The 22,267-nt window shown below is 37.8% G+C and overlaps 1 protein-coding gene across 1 annotated transcript in view; it reads left to right on the top strand.

The window, feature by feature from the left end:
• Prkd1 (protein kinase D1) overlaps nt 1–22,267 on the top strand; it is a 182,699-nt gene that overhangs the window by 143,392 nt on the left and 17,040 nt on the right. Inside the window, exons 15-16 of the mRNA XM_013033449.1 lie at nt 20,378–20,539; nt 21,372–21,470. Of these exons, the coding sequence (XP_012888903.1) occupies nt 20,378–20,539; nt 21,372–21,470 (261 nt within the window). The remainder of the gene's footprint in view (nt 1–20,377; nt 20,540–21,371; nt 21,471–22,267) is intronic.

Consider the following 22,267-nt stretch of genomic DNA (forward strand, 5'->3'; position numbering starts at 1 on the left):
CTTTTTTCTTTTTGCTTATGTGGTGCTGAGGAATCGAACCCAGGGCCTCATGCATGCAAGGCAAGCGCTCTACCACTGAGCCACCTTCCCAGCCCGATGTCTTAAAATTTCTTAATGAATCATTACTTTCTGTCTTTGTAGCCACTGTTGTTGACTTGCAAATATTACATCATTTGCCTAAATTCCACTAGAATTTCTGGCCCTTAATTAGGAGTTAGACGATGTTTCTGTGATGTCTATTACATATTTGCTATGTGAGAGTCTTTTGTGAGTTGTCTTAAGGAAAACCACTCCCCTAGCAACCACAATTTCAGTTTCACATTTGTCTGTACACTTAGATGAGCATGGTGGTGGCTCAGGTCTATAATCTTAGGTACTTGGGCTGCTCAGATTTGCAGGATTACCAATAAAGTACAAAATAAGCAAAAAGTTCTCAAGATCCATTTCAACAGAGAAAGCTAAGCCTGATGATGTATGTGTATCATCCCAGCTATAGTGGAGAATGTAAAGAGAAGGATTATGGTTCAAGCCAGCTCAAGCAAAAACCAAGGCCCTATCTCATAAAAAGGCAGAGCAATAAAGGCTATACTGGAATATGGCTCAAGTGGTAAAGTGTCTGCCTAGTATGTGCAAGACACTGAGTTCAAACCCAAGTAGCGTCTAAAATGAAAATAAAAAAAAACAATATTCAAATGTTAACAGCAACCACACAGCAAACATGACAGACTTAAGATATCTATATTTTGTTGGTGTATAAGTGGTACTGATTTTTATCCAGTGAGTTCTTTTAAGACCCTTTCTTTTTGATGGTGGGGGGAGCAGTTTAAGTTAACAAAAATTAAGAGGAAATTACAGGGATTTCCCACATTCATCCTGGACATCCTGGACATCTATCAGTATCCCCACCAGAATAGTAAATATTGTACAATTCCTAAGCCTGACTTGACACATCATTACCATTCATAGTCCGTAGCTTACATCAGTTCCCTCTGTCTCACCTTGTCCTTCTGTGGGTTTGGACAAATGCATCATCCAGGTGTCCATCACAGTAGTATCATGCAGAGGTTTTTCCTGACTTTGAGGTCTTCCATGCTGCACCCACTATCACTCCCTCTCTCCCAACACCTTGCTGCCATGGAATTGTTTACTGTCTCCATGGTTTTACTGTATAATTTGGAACTATACAGCAATTGGCTCCCATATTTTTATCTCTCTCTATAACGTGTGTTTAACTTTTTCCTGCCTTTTTTTAAAGCAGAATTGGGGTTTGAACTTGGGGCTTTACACTTGCTTGGGGACATTCTGCTTCTAGAGCTATAACCCCAAACCATTATTGCTCTGGCTATTTTTTCAGATAGTTGTTTAGCTTTTCACCTGTATCAACCTGAAACAAAAATCCTCCTATTTATGCACTTGACTATAGCTGCAGTGACAGGCATGCACACCACATCCATCTTTTTCTGCTGAGATGGGGGTCTTAATATTTTTACCAAGGCTGTCATACACCACTGTACTCCTGGTCTCAGCTTCCCACATATTTTGAATGACAAATGCACCCAATAGCTCATTTATTTTTAGGGTTGAATAATGTTCTATTGTCTTGATGTATCACAGTTTATCCATCCATCTGCTGCAGGGCATCTTTATTGCCTCTGAGTTTTGGCAATTATGAATAAGACTACTTTAAACCTTCATATGCAACTTTTATATGGACATAGTTTTCAATTTCTTTGAGTATACTAAAGAATGTGATTGCTAGTGTAAAGTATATGTAGATCTTTAAGAAATGTGTAAGCCAGTGGTAAAATGCTTGCTAGTATGTAAAACCTTGGACTTGGTCCCACACAAGACAGGAGATTTTAAAAAAGGAGGGGCTGGGAAAGTGGCTCAGTGGTAGAGCACTTGCCTTGCATGCATGAGGCCCTGGGTTCAATTCCTCAGCACCACACAAGCAAAAAGACAAAAGCTGAAAGTGGCGCTGTGGCTCAAGCGGTAGAGCGCTAGCCTTGAGCTGAAGAGCTGAGGGACAGCACCCAGGCCCAGAGTTCAGGCCCCACGACCGGACCCAAAAAAATAAATTAAAAAATAAGGACTAGAAGAAAGAGGAAGACTAAAAGAATGGAGGAGGAAGAGGAAAGGAAAAGAGGAAGGAGGAAGACGAGAAAAAGAGTAGGAGGAAGAAGAAACTGCTAAACTCTCCCAAAATGGTTGTACCCTTTTGTGTTCTTAACAGCACTCAATGAGACTTCTTATTTCTCCATGTCCTAGCCATCATTTGCTGTTGTTAATATTCTAGATTTTGGTAACCTTCAAGGGTTGTTATAGCATATTATTTAGTGTAAATTTCAATGATGGTGTATGAATAGAACATCTTGACATATGGTTATTTATTATTTTTATACAGTGTTTGCTGAGATGTCCAGACTCTGCAAATCATTTCTTAATCCAATAATGTGTTTTCTTATTGTTGAACGTTAAAGATTATTTGTGTATTTTTTCCACTTTTTGTACCAGTACTGGGACTTTAACTTAGAATCTGGACATTGTCTCTTAGCTTCTTCCACTCAAAGCACTTGAGCCATACCCCCACTATGGCCTTTTGCTGGACAGTGATTCCCATATCTCAGCCTCCTGTGTTGCTAGGATTACAGGCATACAACACTGAAGCTCATACTTGTCTGTGTATTCTGGATGACTGTCCAGTTAGTTATACCTTTTTCCAATCCATAAATTGTATTCTCAGTTTTGGTAAAAAATTTTAAAATGTTTCATGCATGCATCTAATTTGACAGATTACTGATGTGGGTAGAAAACATCTTTATATTATTTCTCTATGTTTAAAAGTCAAAGGAGGGTAGAGAAAACATGAGTTCCTATGCGAGCATTTTTAGCATTTATTTCCATTTAGCTTTTTCTCTTATAAGAAAAAGTGAGAGCTTAATACCATTATCATGTGTATACAGCAACCCAGGGATCTAAAGTAAGATAGAATCATTTCACAATTTTTTTAAAATAGAGAATGACTTGAGTGCCGTGTGGTTAAGTTTAGTGATACATATTAATACAGGCCATGAGGATTTTTGCTAAGAATATATAGAATTGGTTGGATATATCCACCCCCTATTCTGATCCAAGTTTACTTAATAAAATGCACAGGATGTATAGCTAACTTAGGATGAGAAAATATATGTAATAATGATTCATTATATAACATATTATATATATAATAAATCATGAGATTACTACTAAAAGGTTAGCTCCTTTTCTTGAACATGTCCATTGTTATTAGCAATTAATTGAGGTGTTTCAGCTTTCACCACAAACTTTTGAACTGTGGCTAAACCACGTCAATCTGGGCTAATTACAGTGAGAAACAAGTAGAGTTACACTAAAATTCTACTGGATGGTATAAACAAACAAGTGTTACCAGGAATGACCTGAATATTTTTGAATTCCAAGAGTTCAGTGGGTTATCTTTGATTGTGGCTCCAGTGATAGAACGTCATCCTGCTATACCTGTCACAGGAGAATGGATTGTTTATCCATGATAAAGTCATATTTATTCTTCTGAAAAAAATGTTAACTTTACTCCTTCTATTAGAAATTCTGAGTGAATTTCTAAAATTTTTCAGATGAAATTTCCATAAATGCTATTTCTTTAAAACTAAGCATATCTTTAATTTTTTTATGATTCTGTCTTCTTTATGTGTGAGGTATTCAAGTATATTTTGACTTGGGTGGATGGGAAATTATAAAACTCAAGGGAAAAAGAATGAAAAAGTATAGAAGTGGAGCTCACTGGACACTGATGAAAGTGAACTGTACAACTTGTGAATGGAGACTGGAGGGAGGGACTAGGAGAGAGGCAATAAAAGACACTGTAGGAAAAGAAATGTACTCATTACTTGACCAAAATTAAGAAAGTAGCAACTGAAAAAAATGAACCTGTTGAAATTGTATGCTTTTTCCAACTAAGTGCATGGGAACATGTTCATAAGTAGCAAGCAAAGATCTTTGTACAAATATTAGAACAAAGGAGCAACACACCCATTTCTCCCCCTCCCTCCCCAACTCAGAGTAGGAAACACCTGTGTCATCATTAAGGTCTAAAAACAAAGTAACCTTTCCAGTTATGACAAGGATTATATCCCAATTCTATATTTATTCATTCATTCCCTCAATTTGCACTGTTTCCACATCTAATGAGACCACTAGTGATAGAAATTCTGAGAATAGCTTCAGGTCTTGAATCTTCGGGCTACCAGTCTGGAGCCTGATATATGTGGTATGTCCCAAGTTCTTCTGTGTTCTATAACATAGTATAATCTTCACATTATAGAATGAATAATGAAGCCAGATAATACATGCCTGAGGCAATACCTAGAATGTCTAGCACCTTCTCTCCCAAGGAAAAGTCTATTTGTCCTTCAAGTGTGATTGGAATGGAATGCTCAAAGCAGCAGTAGTGAAATCCAGAATATATCCACAGACCCAAAGGAGGATGGGATTTCCACCCAAAGGAGGATGGGTAATATAAAAGGTATCGCCATATTTAACTCCCTATATTCCATCCTCCAAGTCCCATCTGTCGGTAACCTGCCAGTATGAGCAGATGGTAAAATCTCAAACCACTGTAATTCCTTTCAGGCCTCTCCAGTCTCACCTTGTCTACCTGGCTTCTTGTACCTGCCAGGTACAAGGCTAACAGGGCTTCATCTAGTTTCCTTCCCCAATACTGCTTTTGCTATTTGAAGCTTGAGTTCCAGGCCCTCCACAGAAGTCTATCATGTTTCATTCCTGGGAACTGGAGAAATTAGTACCAATATGATACTAAGTGGTCTTCTTTCCCTGTCCTCAGAGAAACAATAAACAGTGAATTCTGCATAAGTTCTCTGAGGGCCCCTAAAGCCCTTACTCAAGGTGGCCTTAATCCCATTTCTAATCTTGGGGAGTTATGTGATCCATTCTATCTAGCTAGTAATGACAGAGCAACAGAAATTTCTTATTTATCCCTAAGGAGAAGTCAGAAGGTAAAAGAATAGAACTATTGTTTCAACTTAAATTCTTTCCACGAGGTTACCAAGACTTAATTGAGTTATCTGTAGCTAGAGTGCTTGCAGAAAGTACATCTGTTTTCTTTTCCTTCTCAATTTTATTTGTCTTTTTATTCTGACCAGTCTTTATGACAAGGCCACACCCTGCCCCTATCAAGTTTGTTCTCTCCAAGGTTAACTAACATACATATTTTGTTAATTTTGGTGAGAAGGAAAAGAACAGGATCATGCCATTCCTGAGCATTTGTTTTGTTTTGTTTTTGTAAGTTTATTTTCACTCTGGCTGGAAAATAGTTTCATCAGGCCTTTGAAACACCTGCTTAAGTCTAATTTATATAGAATGCCCTCAGCCTCTTCAGGTACTTCTTCTACCTGTCCTATCAATCATGCCTACAATGATCCAGTCTACAAGGAAATGATTTTTTTTTTAATCTGGGTTTCATATAGATGCTGCAGAACAGGGGATGAGTGATAATATTATTTATTTTCTTAGTTTCATTTCCCACTGGAAGAAGGCCAGCCCTCTCCATGTACAAAAGTCTTATCATTTAAGCAGTCTAACTCCTGGAGCTATTGTTTAAATGCTTTTGTAATACTTAGCAATTCTGCAACCTCTGTTGCATTGCAATAATATTGCTATGAAACAGCAAGACTGATAGGGAACTTTCCCTTCTCTAGCATTCAGCCTCAGGTTATTCACTTTACTCCACCCAAGGGTTCATATACTTTACATCCTATTTTTAGCACAAGATAGTGGCTCACACTTTTTTCCCAATTCTGCCCACTCCCAACCTCTCTACTCTAAGCCACACAAAATAACAAGGTAGGACTTCCCATTGTTTAGATGATTAAAGGCTAACAGAGATGGAGAAAAGTGAAGATACCTTTCCAGTTATAACTCTTCTTTAACTCTATATTCCTTTCATTAAGTTACCTTGGCATTAATTACTTATGGGACTATCCACAGCAGTGTTCTCCTGCTATAGCAGTAGTCAGATACTACCCTTCTTTACTTCAGTGGGATACACAACATTCAGCTGTAGTGAATTTTGAGTGTCGCTATGCTTGTATAGCAAGCTGTAAGCATTTATCATATGGGCCACTCCACCTCACATGAAATTACATGGCAAATTTAAGATTTCATTCTTGTCAGTAATCTTCCTTGTTTACAGATTTATTACACATGGTCTACACTAATCATGATCAATGCTAATGGTAAATTTTAAACAAAAGAAATTTGTAAAACAATTTTTAATTTCCACATGCATATTACATAGTTCATTTGATGCAGAGAAGTTCTTGGACCTATGGTATAATCAGTTCTTATTTTTTGTAATCTTCTGAGTTTTTCCCTGTGAAAATAGTGCTCACAATGTAAGGTAAAAGTTACAGTATTTCTCCTGAGCCAAAAACAAACAAAAAGGCCCCTAAGAATTGTAATATGATTAAGTTGAAGTATAAAGTGAAAATTTTAGGTTTCTTGAACAGTGGTGCATCATTAGTGGAAGTGGGTGATATTTATAGAAAAAATAAATCAAACATCTGCAGTATACTACAGAAATCTGCAATATACCACAGAAAATGGTGAAAAATCACTATTTTTTCTCACTGGGTGCTGTTCTCTATGGAATCATCTGCCTGTGGACACCAAGGTTCCATATACCTCTTTTCTTTTACCCATTTCCTCAATCTCCTGGCTGGTTCACAAGTTGTTACAGAATAACTGAGTCTCAACATATGAGAACAACTCCAAGTTGCTTTTCCTTGAGACATGAGCAAACACTTGGACTAATCTAGACTGATCTAGAGTATACCTTATTTTTTAGGGAAAGAAATACTGAGAGAAATGCAGTCTTGGGTGGTAGCAAAATTAAGTAGATCCTCACAATTTGGATCTATGGTTACAACAAAAGGCAGAATATACCTAATTTGTCTTAAGCTAATATCAAAGTATGGCACATTACTGGCACCAGGGCTTTGTAAAACTCCACTTATTATTCCAATGGTTTGGCCAACTTACAGTGTCCTGTGAAACTATACAAGAAAACCTGTGTAGTATTATTATAGGACAATCAACTGAAGTTATAACTGAAGACAGCTGCAACCCTGTAAGGCTGTTATTAGTCTTCAGGAATAGATACTTTCTTCCATCTGGAGATACATTAAAACAAACAGATTGTGAAAAAGTAGACATATTAATATTAAGTATTGATTATGAGATTGAGTTATGGTATATGGACTTTATATTATCCAAACCACTTTTCAATATACTTAAATATGTTGATATACAAATAAATAAATGAGGAATAATTTTATTACTTATGCTTGTGGTCTCTTGTCCTCAGTTTTGAAAAAAAAGATCTTCTATTTTTGCTCTAGAATTGAGGAATGAGGTGGACTGGGCAAATAATGTAGGATTTGTATGATGTGATAGGCAGAATAGTCCTCCAAAGATATGCACTCCCAGAACCAGTCATTTTTATTGCAAAGAGGACTTTATACATGCAATAAAAATAAGAAGAGTAAGATTCCTTAAAACAGGAAGATTAGCTTGAATTATCAAGATGGGTCCTAACTAATCATCTGATACCTTAAAAGCAGAGGATTTTCTCCTGCTAGAAGTAAAAGAGATAGAGCAGAAGTTGAAGGAGTATTGAAATGTGTTGACTCAGTGCATGGCAAGAAGATAAGAAATAAGGATGCCTCCAGGGAGCTTAGCTTGGATCACAGCCAACAAGGAAACAGGGAGCTCACCTCTGTAGCCCAAATAACTGGAGTCTGACAACAGCCTAAATGAGCTTGGAAACAAATTCTCCCTCTGAGCCTCCAAATAAGAGAACAGCTTGCTAATAACTTGTTTTCAACAATGTCAATAGAGAAAACATCAGAATTCATTAGATTTCTGACCTACAGAGTGGGAGGAACGCTTTTGTGTTGTTTTTAATGTACACAAGCAGCACAGGAATGATGGAGGCTGACAAAGGTTTACTTTTGTAATAGCTCATGTCTAATCTGATGTACCCTCTAATGGGTAAAAGACAAAACGAATTTTTTTCTTTATGTTTACTGCAAACTTTATTAACAAACTTCACAGGGAAATTTGACTCGGATCTTTTTTTAGTTTCATGAAACTTTTCTAATAATAATAAGAAATAACCTTGACTATGTATTATGCACAATTCCAACTATTTTGTATGCATTAAACAATAAGCCTTGATTATTAGGTACATTATTATTCCATTTTACATATGAAGAAATGGAAGCGCCTCAGAGAGCCTAACTTATGCAAGTCAAGAGGCTAGAAAAAATAGGACTGAAATTCAAACCCAAGCATGCTGTCTGCAATTACTAACTTCTGATCTTATGGCTTTCTTTATAGCCATGCCTTTTCTGGGCTAAGTCAGACACCCAAAGAAAGGAAGGGGTTGAAAGGCTTTTCTGAACTAAAGGGAAGTGGGCATAGTGATCTATATCACCTAAGCAGCCCATTTGCAATTCTTTACTCTTCATCTTCTGGAAAGAAGTGACAGAAAAAGCCTTTCGCAATCATGTTAGTGAAAATAAGCAGTAGAAGAAATATCCAACCATGACCCTTAGCAATAACTTTCTTAGTACCTTTGAGATCAATACTTATCGACAATTCATAAAATAGTGCAACTCACCTCAGTACGTAGAAAATTGTAAGTTTCTTCCTATCAAAGATGGGAAAAGTTTTCCAAAAGAGTGGCAAATCCTGGTAAATATTTAAAGCATTGTACCTGGAAAATAAAAGACACTATGACATAGTCCTGGCACTAGGGAATCATTTTGCTACTCACAGGATGCCATCTCTATTTCTCAAATCCATATGTATGATGGTAATTTATCAAAATGCTCTCTGTCATCCTTAGGTCCATCATGAGAATCCTGGTATTCAGAATGAAGGTCTTTTTTTCGTTTACACCATTTTTTCTTTTTTTGGTGGAATTGAATTTTGAATCCAGAGCCTCAACTGCTAGACAAGGCCCCAGTACCACCCAAAGTCCCACCAAGTCTCAAAAGGCTGCAGCTAAGGCGCTAGAGTGAACAGATGAGGAGGTGGACTCCCTGAAGTTGAGAAGTCAGGTAGCAGTAGGAGGTGAAGGGGAAGATCATGTTCAGGACAACTGTCAACTCCCTTACCTGATGATCATACATCATTCACCAACAGAGGAAATGTCAGAAGGATAAGTTTGGGTGGAAAGACACTTACTAGTTGTTGTGAGTGTTCCTAGTGAATACATAGGAGTAAAGATTTTGGAATTTAAGAGAGCTTAGCCTATCAATCCGGATATTAATTTTAACAAGCATTGCTGTAATCATCTGCTCTCTGCAAGGTGGCTTTTCAACATCTTTCAGGGCATTACAGGCTACTTCCCTTTCTTTCAGCATTAGGGGGATTATGATTTTTAAGACCATTAAGTGAGGCAGAAATTGTAAGAAACTATAATTAGAAAATGGATAAAATGCTGTGCTTTTTTCCTCAGCTCTGGAAAATTGGCAGAAATGGCAATCAGCAAAGCTATTGCTTGAGTGCTGTGACTTTGAGAAAGAAAGCTCACAACTCATGCTCTCAGCAATGGCATATTCTTCCATTGGCTCTTGTTTGCTGATGAGAATTTCGATTCTGATTTCAGAATTTTGTTTTTAATCAGTCATGAAACTTGAACTCTGGGCCTGGGCGCTGTCCTCAGCTCTTCAGCTCAAGGCTAGCTCTCTACCACTTGAGCCACAGCGCCATTTCCGGTTTTAAAATGGTCAATTGGAGATAAGAGTCTCACGGACTTTCTCGTTCCCCAGGCTGGCTTTGAACCGTGATCCTCAGATCTCAACCTCCTGAGTAACTAGGATTACAGGCATGAGCCACTGGCATTGGCACTGGATTCATCACTTTTCAATTTAATTTTCCCCATCTTGATATGAAGCAAAGTCACTGAGTCCTTCCATAGACAATAGTCAGAAGTCCTATATCAAAACTTCATTAAAGCCCCCTAAATCTATTCACGTCACAATTGATTGCCTAGAATAGTACTACACGTATAAGATGAAAATTCAAAGGGAAAAATATTGAAATAGAGCTCAGTGTATGGAATAAAGCATCAACTCCATTTTTATAGTACACTAACACTAGTAGTACTAGGTAAGTATTCATTTCAATGCTAAAGAATATGACCTAGTATCTCTGCCTGTTATTTCTGCTAAGCTGGAGGCAAAGATGAGGAGGATTGTGGTTTGAAGCCAACCCTACCCCCCCCCCCAAAAAAAAATGCTAGTATGATTCTATCTCAACATATAAGTCAAGTATGGCGGATTGGGGTCTGTGATTCCAGCTACATAAAAGATAAAAGAGGAATACCTTTTTAGGCCATTCCAGGCAAAATATGAGACCTCATTTGAAACAGTTCTAAAGTAAAAAAGATCTAGAGGAATGGCTGAAGTGACAGAGGGCCTGCCTAGCAAGCGCAAGGGCCTGAGCTCAACCCCAGTATCACCAGGCAGAAAAGGATGTTATGAAACATGAATCTAAGCATAAAATAAAATGTAAACACATAATTCATCTTTAATGAAATATTGACACTTTTACAAAAATCTATGCTTTTAATAACTAGTGTCTTTTCGTTAAATGTAAATTCTCTAGGAAATCTGGGTCAGGAAAATTTTCATCTTTTTTATGTTTTAAGATTCGTTTTTTCTTAATATATATTTTTTATTATAAAGATGCTGTACAGTGGGGTTACAGTTATAGGGCAAGGTAATGAGTCCATTCCCTACTGAACATTGTTACCCCCTTCTTTGTTTTTCCCCTACTGTCCCTTTCCTCCCCACCTCGCCAACTCCTCCCCCGCCCCCCTGCAATTGTAAAGTTTGTTTTCAACATACTGTCTTGTACAACTCATTTTTCAGCATTTTGTTATTTCCCTTCTCCTCCCCAAATTAGAAGAATGTATATACAAGATGCAGAACACTGGAATCAATTACAGTGACAACAGGGGTTGTACCATGGGGGATGAACATACAAAAAAAAACAAACAAAAAAGTCCATTGTACATTATAAATACATTAAAAAGAACAAGAAAGATAAAATGTCTTGTATCCCTATCTTTGGGTTCATTTAGCTTAGCATCAAGTTATATGGTCACATGTACGTAGTATTTGACCCCTTCTACTTGTCCTAGACATATACTAATTATTGCAAATAAGAGAAACTATGGGACCTGTGTTTCTTGAGTCTGGCTTACTTCACTTAATATAATTTCTTCCAAGTCTTTCCATTTCCTAGAAGTGGGATTGCTGGGTCATAAGGGAGCTCTGTGTAGTCTTTTGAGGAGCCTCCATACTGCTTTCCAAAGTGGTTTAAAAAGTTTACATTCCTACCAACAATGTAGTAGGGTTCCCAGCATCTGTTATTATTAGATTTCTTGATTATAGCCATTCTAACTGGGGTGAGGTGGAAGCTCAATGTTGTTTTGATTTGCATTTCTTTTATGGCTAGAGAAGTTGAGCATTTCTTCGTGTGTCTATAGGCCATTCTTATTTCCTCTTCAGAGAAGTTTCTCTTTAAGTCTTTAGCCCACTCCTTTATCAAGCAGTTGTTTCTTTGAGGATTTGTTGGAGGATTTAATTTTTTGAGTTCCAAGTATATTTTAGATATGAGACCCTTGTCCATGTTAGGGCAACAATGTTAGCCCATGTTATCCCAATCCGTGGGCTTTCTGTTAATCTTGCTTGCTCTGTCCTTTGCCATGCAGAAGCTCTGAGTTTCATGCAGTGCCATTTGCCTAACCTTTCTTTGATTTATTGTGTTTCTGGGCCTTTATTAAGAAAATTTCACCGTGTGAAGGAGTCCTAGAGTTTCTCCTATTCCTTCCTGTATTGTTTTTAGGGTGACTTCAAGGTCTATGATCCATTTGGAGTTGATTCTGGTGCAGGGAGATATATAGCTTTAGTTTTCCACAGGTGTTTAACCAATTTTGCCAGCACCATTTACTGAGGAGGCTGTCTTTCTTCATTCTATGTTTTTAAGCTCCCTTATTGAAGATTAGGTGGCTGTAGGTCTGTGGGGTCATTTCTGGGTCTTCAGTTCTATTCCATTGGTCCTCAGGTCTGTTCTTGTGCCAGTACCAAGCTTTCTTGATTACTATGGCTTTGTAGTAGAGTTTGAAGTTTGGTGTTGATATTCGTCAGGCACTGTTCTTTCTGCTAAGGATTGTTTTGCTATTCAGGTCTTTTATGGTTGCAAATGAATTTTTGGATTGCTTCTTCTATTTCCTTGAAGAATGAGTTTGGGATATTGATAGGTACTGCATTGAATTTGTAGATAGCCTTTGGCAATATTGCCATCTTCATGATGTTAATCCTACCAATCCAGGAGCTTGTGATGTTTTTCCACTTCCTTAGTTCTACTTTATTTTCTTTTTTTCAGGTTTTTAAAGTTTTCACCATATAGGTCATTCACTTCTTTAATTAACTCCTAGGTATTTTATTTTTTGTGTAGCTATTACAACAGGAGTTACTTTCCTGATTTCAGCTGCACTCTTCTTTATTGGCATATAGGAAAGCCATTGATTTTTGAGGGTTAATTTTGTATCCTGCTATTTTGCCAAAATTTCAGATCAGCTCAAGTAACTTAGGAGTGGAATAAATGGGGTTCTTTAAATACAAGATCATGTCATCTTCAAAGAGGGAGAGTTTTACTTCATCTTTCCCTATTTAGATCCCCTTTATATTTGCATCTTGTCTTATTGCTTTTGCTAGGCATTCTTATACATTCTTATACTAAATTGAAGAGGAATGGATAAAATGGCTTTAGCTTTTCTCCATTAAGAATAATGATGGCTGTAGGTTTATCCTACACAGCCTTTATTATATTGAGGAATACTCCATGAATTCCTAATTTTTCCAGAGCTTTCATCATAAAGGGTTGTTGGATCTTGTCAAATGCTTTTTCTGCATCTATTGAGATAATCATGTGTTTCTTATCCTTGCTCTTGTTGATGTGATGAATTATATTAATTGACTTGCATATATTGAACCAGCTTTGCATTCCTGAAATGAATCATGTTTGATCATAGTGAATGATTTTCTTGATGAGTTGTTGAAGTCAATTGGCCACAATTTTGTTCAGAAGTTTTGCTTCGATGTACATGAAAGAAATGGGTCTATAGTTCTCTATCTTTGATGAGTCCCTGTCTGGTTTTGGGATGAGGTTTATGATGGCTTCATAGAAGGAATTTGGTAGTGAACTTTCATTTTCAATTTCATTGAAGAGTTGCAGGAGTATTGTGAGTTCTGCTTTGAAAGCCTTGTAGAATTTAGGTATAAATCCATCTGGTTCTGGTCTTTTTTTGGATGGGAGGTCTCTTATTGCTGTTTCTATTTCAATGCTTGATTTGGGTCTGTTAAGTTGGTTTAACTCATCTTGGTTTAATTTGGGTATGTCAATATTTGCTAGAAATTCATCCATTTCTTCTAGATTCTCAAACTTATTAGCATAAAGTTTTGAGAAATACTCTCTTACAATGATCTGAATCGTGGTTGTTTCTGTGGTGATGTTTCCATTCTCATCTCTGAGTTTGTTTATATGGGTGTGTTCTCTTTTTTTCTAATAAGATTTGCTAAGGGTCTGTCAATTTTGTTAAATTTTTCAAAGAACCAATTCTTTTGTTGATTCTTTCTATGGTTTTTTGGACTATAATTCATTTATTGCTGATTTAATTTTAATTATTTGTTTCCATCTACTGGATTGGGGTTTAGCTTGCTCTTTTTCAAGGAGCTTCAGAGGCCTTGTTCAATTGTTGTTTTCAGATCTCTCCAATTTGTTGATGTAGTAGCTCAGAGCTATAAATTTGCCTCTGAGTACTGCCTTTGCTACATTCCAGAGGAGCTGGTGATTTGTGTGTTCATTTTTGTTAAATATAATGAACATTTGAATTTCCTTTCTAATCTCTTCTATGACCCACTGGTGGTTCAACAGTGTGTTGGTCAGCCTCCATGTGTTACAGGAATTTCTTTGGTGGCTTTTGGTGTTGAGTTCTCATTTTATTCCCTTGTGGTCTGAGAGAATTCAGGGCATAATTTCAGTGTTTCTGAGTTTGGACAAGTTTGCAGTGTGACCTAAAGTGTGGTCTATTTTGGAGAATGTACCATGTGCTTCTGAGAAGAAAAGTATTCTGATGCTATTGAGTTAAATATTTGGTAGATGTCTGTTAAGTCTAGTTGATCTATGCATTTGTTTAGTTCTGAGGTTTCTCTGTTGAGTTTTTGCTGGGTTGACCTATCCAGTGGAGATAGTGGAGTGTTAAAGTCCCCAACAATTAATGTCTTTGGCTCTATGTGTGATTTTAAGGAAAATAGTCTTTCTTGAATAAACTTGGGTGTTCTGTTATTTGGTGAATAGATATTTAGAATTGTAATATCCTCCTGAAGGAGAGATCCCTTAAATAGTATATAATGACTTTCTTTAACTCTTCTCAGTAATTGTAATTTGAAGTCTATTTTATCTGATATTTGGATTGTAACTCCCACTTATTTATGGGGGACATTTGCTTGGTATTTTTTATTCAAGCCTTTCACCTTCAGAATATGTTTCTGTGTCTCCGGAAGTCAGCAGATAGAAGGATCTTGCTTTTTCATCCAACTAGACAGTCTGTCTAGACAGTCTGTCACTTAATCAGAGATTAACAACAAACAGCTAGGTTTCAATGGACTATGAAAAATCAAAGAGGTCAACAGAGAGAATTTTGAGGAGAAAAAGTAGAGAGGGAAAGTGAGAGAGTGATTCAGAGAAAGGGCAGGGATAGAAGGAAAGGAGAAGAGAGATAAAAAGGAAAAATAAAATTTAAATGAAACACTTAAAAATTATATAAATATAAAGAATTCTACAATTAATGGAGTTAAGGCTAGGAGTTTGTGAATTGAGTAATCAATATCTGAATTATGTATGCACACAATGAAGGATAAGGTCTAATAATCAAAGACAAGTATATATCTGGGAATGAACAGAACAACAATTAAGTAAGGCAAAAAAAAAAACAAAAAAACAAAAAGGACCAAAATGGAAAAGAGTATAAAGAGAATATTTTTAAAAAAGAAATACAAAAAACAAACCTAGGTAGAAACAAGTTCTTTGAATTTTGGGGGGGGGCGGGGGCGGATCTTGTGTCTCCCCTGTGTCCATAACCAGTCTCTTGGTGGTGGAGTCTTTGGTTTGCCTATATGGTGTTTGGTTGTCCTGTGGCTTGGTTGGTTTCTTAAATCAGTGTGTCTGAGCAGGCTGAAGAAAGCTCTGCCTGACCCAGGAGTTTATGTCCCTCTTCCCAGGATAGTTCAGTGGGAGGGTGATCTACTTTGAGTATCACAAAGGAGTGAGGTGGCTGTTTCGTCTAGCTTGGAGTTGCTGTGGGGGGTGTTAGGTTATAGATAGGGCTGTGGCCTGCCAGCAGTCAGTAGCTTTACACTGATGGGCTAGCTCCTGAGAGACTCAATCAGCCCAGCCTGGAGCCAATCTCAGGATTTATATGTAGCAAGTTTCCAATTATTCTAGGGCTGGAGTTGCTTCCTGCACAGCAGCTGGGTAGGGTAGCCTCTGGCTCTGTTTACCCACTACAGAGAGTCAGCCACACTCACTCAGAGCTGCCTCTGCTTGGGAGGGGCAGCTCTCCCCAGGGATGGAGCTGAGCCCTGCCACAAGTCATATCTTTTTGACCTGTTGAGTGGCTCCAATTTTCTTCTTCCCAGGCCTGAGTTTTGCTTGCTGCTCTAGCTTGGTCTGTGTCAGTATCAAAGATGAAGTTTTTCTCTGGTAGTGGGGAAGGGACTACCTTCCCACCTCTGCTTCCTGAGAAGGAGTGAGGATGTCTTCACAGCTTTCCTTTGGTTTTTGGGACATCCACGTCCATGGTCTGCGACTCTCTGTGGTCAGCAGGATCAAGATTACTGCTCCTTGTTAGTTCTTGCTGGTGGTGAGTAGAATCTGCTCATGCACCGCCTCTGGTGTCTTTGTCCCTGGCTCTCTCTGTTGATATGGCTGCCAGCAGCAGCAGCTGCCACCATGGCTGCTGCAAACCAGGGGTGCTGGAATCTGTGTCCTTAACTAAGCTGCCTGAGTTTTTCCTCTCTGGCCAAACTCTCTGTACAATGATAACACACTTGGTGTGGCTCTCTAGCCTTAGAATTTTCCACTGGAATATTAATACTGGTTTCTACGGGAGAGCTTGCTGAGCCCTCAGCCTCTCCTCCGCCATCTTCTTCTGACTCTTAAAAATTTTCATCTTAATCGTTGAAAAATATTTCCTCTCAGACTTTGAAACAACTTTTATTCACCCCGCGGATATGTCATCAATCTGTTATGTGTGAATGCATGCTAGTCTTTCCTGTCCTTGACCAAATGTTTCATTTCCTGAAAATTAAGTTACTTAATGCACCAAACAGATGGTCCAAGAGTCCTGTAAAAGTTTGCTCTGCTATTAAATTATCTAAATTCCTGAGGTAAGACTGGGAAGATAGCAAAGATTCTTTTTGCACACAACTGTGTTTTCGTTGATGTTGTCATCTTCATGCCAGTTTTTAAATTCACTTACTCTGGACGTTAGGAATAAAAAGTTTTAGAATGTAATTTCATATTTTCTGTGAAAAATTACAACTAGTAGAGTCACATGGGCCACCATGTTTAAAGTTTATCTTGAAGTCATTCTTAAGGTATAAACATGATTAACATAAATTACACTTGAAGACAGAGATAATTGCTTGATCTTTTTCCTATCCAGTCTTCAAATAGTACATTCGCTAGGCTAAATAAATAACTTCACATGAGTATAAAGTAAGGAGTTTGGGTGCATAAGGCATGATTCTTTATACCCATTTTATTTTCTTTTGTTTCTATCAGATACAAAAGGGTTGGTGATTTGGTTCAACTTAAAAAAAGAAAGGAAATCAAGTTCTGAGGAAGCATCATTGCTGGTTTTGTCTTAGCTATGGCTATATTCAGTAAATTCTAATATCAGTTTATTATTTTAAAAAACTATGCAGAAAAGCAAGTGTATTTTACTGATAGAATTATTAGCATTCACTAAGAGTACTTTTAGGACACATGTTAAGCAAGAAGAATTTTATAAATGAGCAAGCCCAAGTATAATGAATAGGTGTTTAGCTTTTCTAAAGAATCTTTACTAATTCTATAAACATGGCTTTCATTCAGGTGCTTTCTTGAATTTGCAGTTACTCTTTTCTCATTTTTTTAATTTTCATACATGTATATAAAATATATCCCTATTCATCTCCCTCAATGTCTCCATTTGACTCCCCTCTTTTCTCTGGTCCCCACACCTCAGTCTTTCTTTGATTGTTCTGACTTATTTCCTCTTTAATCTATTTACTTAACCACACTGAAAATTGTAGGGAAAAGAAAATAGCATCCTAAAGATACTATTATGAATACTTGTATTCTCTGGAGCATGTAATGGATATGTCACAAAGTGACACCAAGCAACTTCATTTATCTGTCCCATATTCTTGGCCTAAAATATTCTTGGAACATTCCAGTTAGAAGATGAGCAACTTCTGTGTTAGATGATCAACCTCTGTGTAGGGACACTTGAGTCATACTGTAGAATAGGGAAAAGAGAAAAGAAATATATTGACTAAAGGATTTTGGTATCTCTGAGGACTCAGGTACTAGAGGAATACAGGTAGAGTCTCATGAGGGTTGACAGTACAGATGTATTCAGAAAATTTAAGTAGGACTGCTTCTGGATCATTTGCCTTTCTTCAGCCTCCACAGTCTAAGATGAGAAGAATGCAAAGTGATGCCATATAGGGTTTGGCTTGTGGTATCAAATGATTAAAGAATTAAAAGTCATGAAAGTGTTTAAAGCAGACAAAGCAGGTTTGCATGACAATAGAAGAAACAAGGACATGGACTTCTTGTGAAAGCAGGGTTCCCAGAGCAGGAGTTCTTGGGCTTTCTCCTGAAACTCACTATATATAGGGTTCCTTGCCTCCTCCTTCTTGAGAAGTGCCTGTGTTTCCATTGTTAGAGTGTAGTCATGCTCTGAGGTATCTCCTGATTGGTTCCCCCAGGTGTACTGAATCATCACCCTGCCAAGGGTATCAGTGCATCCTTCAGAATCATCTCCCTCTCCATGTTGGTCCCAGCTGCCTTCTTCTACCTTGTCAGGAAGGAATAACTTCCCCTCAATAAGCTGACCACTTACAGCACTACTTCCCTTTCCTTCTTTGCCTCCCTGAGCCCCCGAAGTCATGGTTCCTCACTTTTTTTCCTTCTGTTCTATTCTCCCATCTGTCTGGGCATAGGAGACCTTCTAGACTTTTGTTGCTCTTCTCCTTTCATATTCATTAATCCTTTTTTTCTCCACCCAAATCCAAAGCTTTGGGCATTTAAGAAAATGTCCACACCTCAGTCTTTCTTTGATTGTTCTGTCTTATTTCCTCTTTAATCTATTTACCTAACCACACTGAAAATTGTAGGGAAAAGAAAATAGCATCCTAAAGATACTATTATGGAAACTTGTATTCTCTGGAGCATGTAATGGATATGTCACAAAGTGACACCAAGCAACTTCATTTATCTGTCCCATATTCTTGGCCTAAAATATTCTGGGAATAAACACTGCCTAGGAATCAAATTTACATTAAGTAAAATAAGTTAAAATTGGTTATGACAATGCTCAGTAAAGAAGGTGCATTTAGCACATGTCCTAGTAGACTTGTTCTAGGAAAACCAAAACTTAAGAAGAACTCTGTCCTCTGATCCATAAAGCTTCTGCTATGGTTGTTGATTTTTAAAAAGGACAGCTGAAATCTTTAGACCCTGGAGGACAATAATCTGTCCACTCAGTCATTGTGGTTCCTCTATCCCACAGGGGATATAAAGAGGGGAAAAAAAACATTAAGAGAGCATGGATGGGGGATGGGAGAGAAGGTATAAGTTTGAGCTGGTTATTAACCCAGAATTCAGATAAACAATTACTCATCTACTTAAAGATAGGATACTTACATGCTACTAGATAGCCAACTGGCGAGCTAGTCAAAGTATAAATAGTGATAGTATGATGAGGAGGGAGTAAGTCTGTAGCCTTCATCTTTCTGATGGAGTTTGATTTGACTAGTTAACAATAACTCTAGCTCTGATATGGTGAAAGGCTATTGTGTTGTATGATCAGACTCCAAGATATCAGAATCAGAAAGACTGATGAGATTCTAAAGCAAGGATCAAAATAGCCAAAGTAACAAAAGGAAACTCCCAGAGCCCCTATCCTCAGGAGAGCAGTAGCTCTGTCATGGGCTTGATCTAAAGGGTGATATCAGGCATTCTCTACTAACAGAAGACAACTCCAGAAGTATAAATCTAATCATAACCTCTTCGCTCTCACCAGCATCTATCAATGAGGTTACTCAATAGCCAGAAATGTCAGGTTATTAAATAGCTTGTGAATGGTCTATTTTAAATACAATTTGTCATTCAGTGATATTTCTAAAATAAAAATAAATTGTTTTTTTCCTCTATTCAGCTATTAGATTATTTAAGGGAGTCCTTAAATTTTGTTTTTGGAAGACAGTGCATGATACTTTGTTAGAAGGAATCATATAACACTAAGTAATTTTTACTTGATGTATGTGAACGCCTATCAACCTACCAACATTTGCCAGCCATTGCTCTCTTGTGTAGATATTTACTGAATACTTAAGAACAATGCAAGACTACCATGTAGCAATGTCCTGGACAAAGCAAGGGCTCAGTAACATTTTTCTGTCCTCTTAGTGATCTTTATATCATAGCCTCTGTGACAAACTACTACATGTTCCAGGAGCTGAGCAGTTAGTTCCAAGAAGTTTTGAATGAGATGCTTCTTCAGTGCACTCATTTGCACTCATATATGAATTTCATCTTTCCTGCATAACCTTTTTACCAATCTTCTAAAGATGACCTTCATTTTAGGGACAGTAAGCTTACTATTGGAGATGATCTTAAGAAATTCTGCATTTTTCAATATGATATTCTAATTAAAACCTAATTAGCAATTCACGGTGCTAGAATTTGGATTTTTAGCATAGAAATAACTTCACTGTGCATAGAAAGTAAAGATGTAATTTTTTGGAGACATTAGAATTTCAAAAAATATAAAGCAGCACATGTGGAATTTAGAGGTGTTAAAAATCTTAAGTGTGGGTTTCTCCATAGCTTTCAACTTTTAACAGCTTTGTATAATCAGTGAGCTTGCCAAACAGAATTTAAAAAAAAAACACAAAACTTCATTTTCTTGAAGTGCTTTATTTATCTTTAATAGAACCTTCATCACCCTGGTGTTGTAAATTTGGAGTGTATGTTTGAGACGCCTGAGAGAGTGTTTGTTGTTATGGAAAAACTCCATGGAGACATGCTGGAGATGATCTTGTCAAGTGAAAAGGGCAGGTTGCCAGAGCACATCACCAAGTTTTTAATTACTCAGGTAAGAAATCAATTAGAGATTGGAAAAATAATATTTAATATCAAATGTTATCACTGTTGAACCACAGCTTTCTAGCCTTGTTTGGTCTCTTCTCCGAATCCGAACTACACTTAGCCAAAGTTACAGAGGTTTTTATTGTCCTACCTGACTCCTATCCTGGTGACTTAATCCAGTATACCAAGTTAGTAATACTACATTGGCTTATTACTGGTTCAATGAAAATACATAAGAATATGTAGCCCCTTTCCACACTGGAGTCCTTTATCTACATCTGTGTTAGTTGCTGTGTGGATTCCATAATGGAGTGTGAGGTTAATCTGGCCCATATGAGTGTCTTGATCATAAAGAATTTCGGCTGGAGCCAGGCGCCAGTGGCTCACCCCTATAATCCTAGCTACTCAAGGAGGCTGAGATCTGAGGATTGCGGTTCAAAGCCAGCCCAGGCAAGGAAAGTCTGTGAGACTCTTACCTCCAATAAACCACTAGAAAACCGGAAGTGACGCTGTGGCTCAAGTGGTAGAGCGCTGACCTTGAGCTGAAGAGCGCAGGGACAGCGCCCAAGCCCAGAGTTCAAGCCCCATGACCGACAAAAAAAAAAAAAAAAGAATTTCGGCTGGTCATTTTGTGTTTTCTTGTGGCCTTTTAAATCTGTGTCCTGGTAGATAACATCTTTCAGTTTGTCAGGAGAGGTGACTCTAGTGGTAGACTACCTACCTGGCAAGCTTGAGACCCTGAGTTCAACTTGCTCTTCCCCAATATGACCAAAAGAAAAGGAAAATATTGAAATTTATAAGCTGAAATGAACTCATTCTGGTGATTTGCTTCTTCATAGATACTTGTGGCTTTGCGGCATCTTCATTTTAAAAATATCGTTCACTGTGACCTCAAGCCAGAAAATGTGTTGCTGGCATCAGCAGATCCTTTCCCTCAGGCAAGTAGAAAAGCATTTCTCAGTATTGCTGGCTTCCAAGAAGCATCTTCTTACCTTCTTTCATTCTCCCTCAAAACATTTATTGGCTTTAAATTTTCCCTGAGCATTGGCATCCATGTGTTACCTTCTTATATTTTTGAGCCTGTGTCTTTGACATGGGCTTCTCAGTTCATCTGCATTGATAAGACATACCTGAGCTTTCCCATGATGCTATGTGGCTTCTCTAGACCTGGGAGCCCTTGTCCAGTGTTGAAAACATTGGCCTTGAGACTGAGGCTCTTTAGTATCCCAGGGCAGGGCAGGGCAGGGCAGGAGGGTGATTCAAGTGGTAGATGAAGACCAACACTTCTTTCTTCGTTTTAATTATCCTTAAGAAGTTGCACAAAGGGGTTTCAATTCAATTCAACTTATCAGTTTGTGAGTACTATGCATCTTGATCATTGTAACCCCTTTCATCATTTGCTTCCCTTACCCTCGAACAAAGAGTAGAAAACAACTGCATCCTTCCCCAGTGAAGTCATAAATCTGAAGTGACAGGCCAGGGTAGCTGGCCTTGCATTTTCACCCTGACACCTGCACATCCTGTCCACATACCAATACCGAGCTAATTTTGAGGGTTCTTTTGACAACATGGCTCATTTCTCTATTTTTATTGCTTATAACAATCCCTAGAGTTAAGTTCATTATGCCCCTGATTTACATGGTCTCCTACCTGTGAGCAGTATTATCCATTCATTTCCACATTTAACTCTTGGTTTTTAGGGAGTAAAAGGGAAAGCAGGTAGATGAAGGTTTTA

The sequence above is a fragment of the Dipodomys ordii genome, unplaced genomic scaffold, assembly GCF_000151885.1.
Source record: "Dipodomys ordii isolate 6190 unplaced genomic scaffold, Dord_2.0 Scaffold168, whole genome shotgun sequence".
NCBI classification, from domain to species: Eukaryota; Metazoa; Chordata; class Mammalia; order Rodentia; family Heteromyidae; genus Dipodomys; species Dipodomys ordii.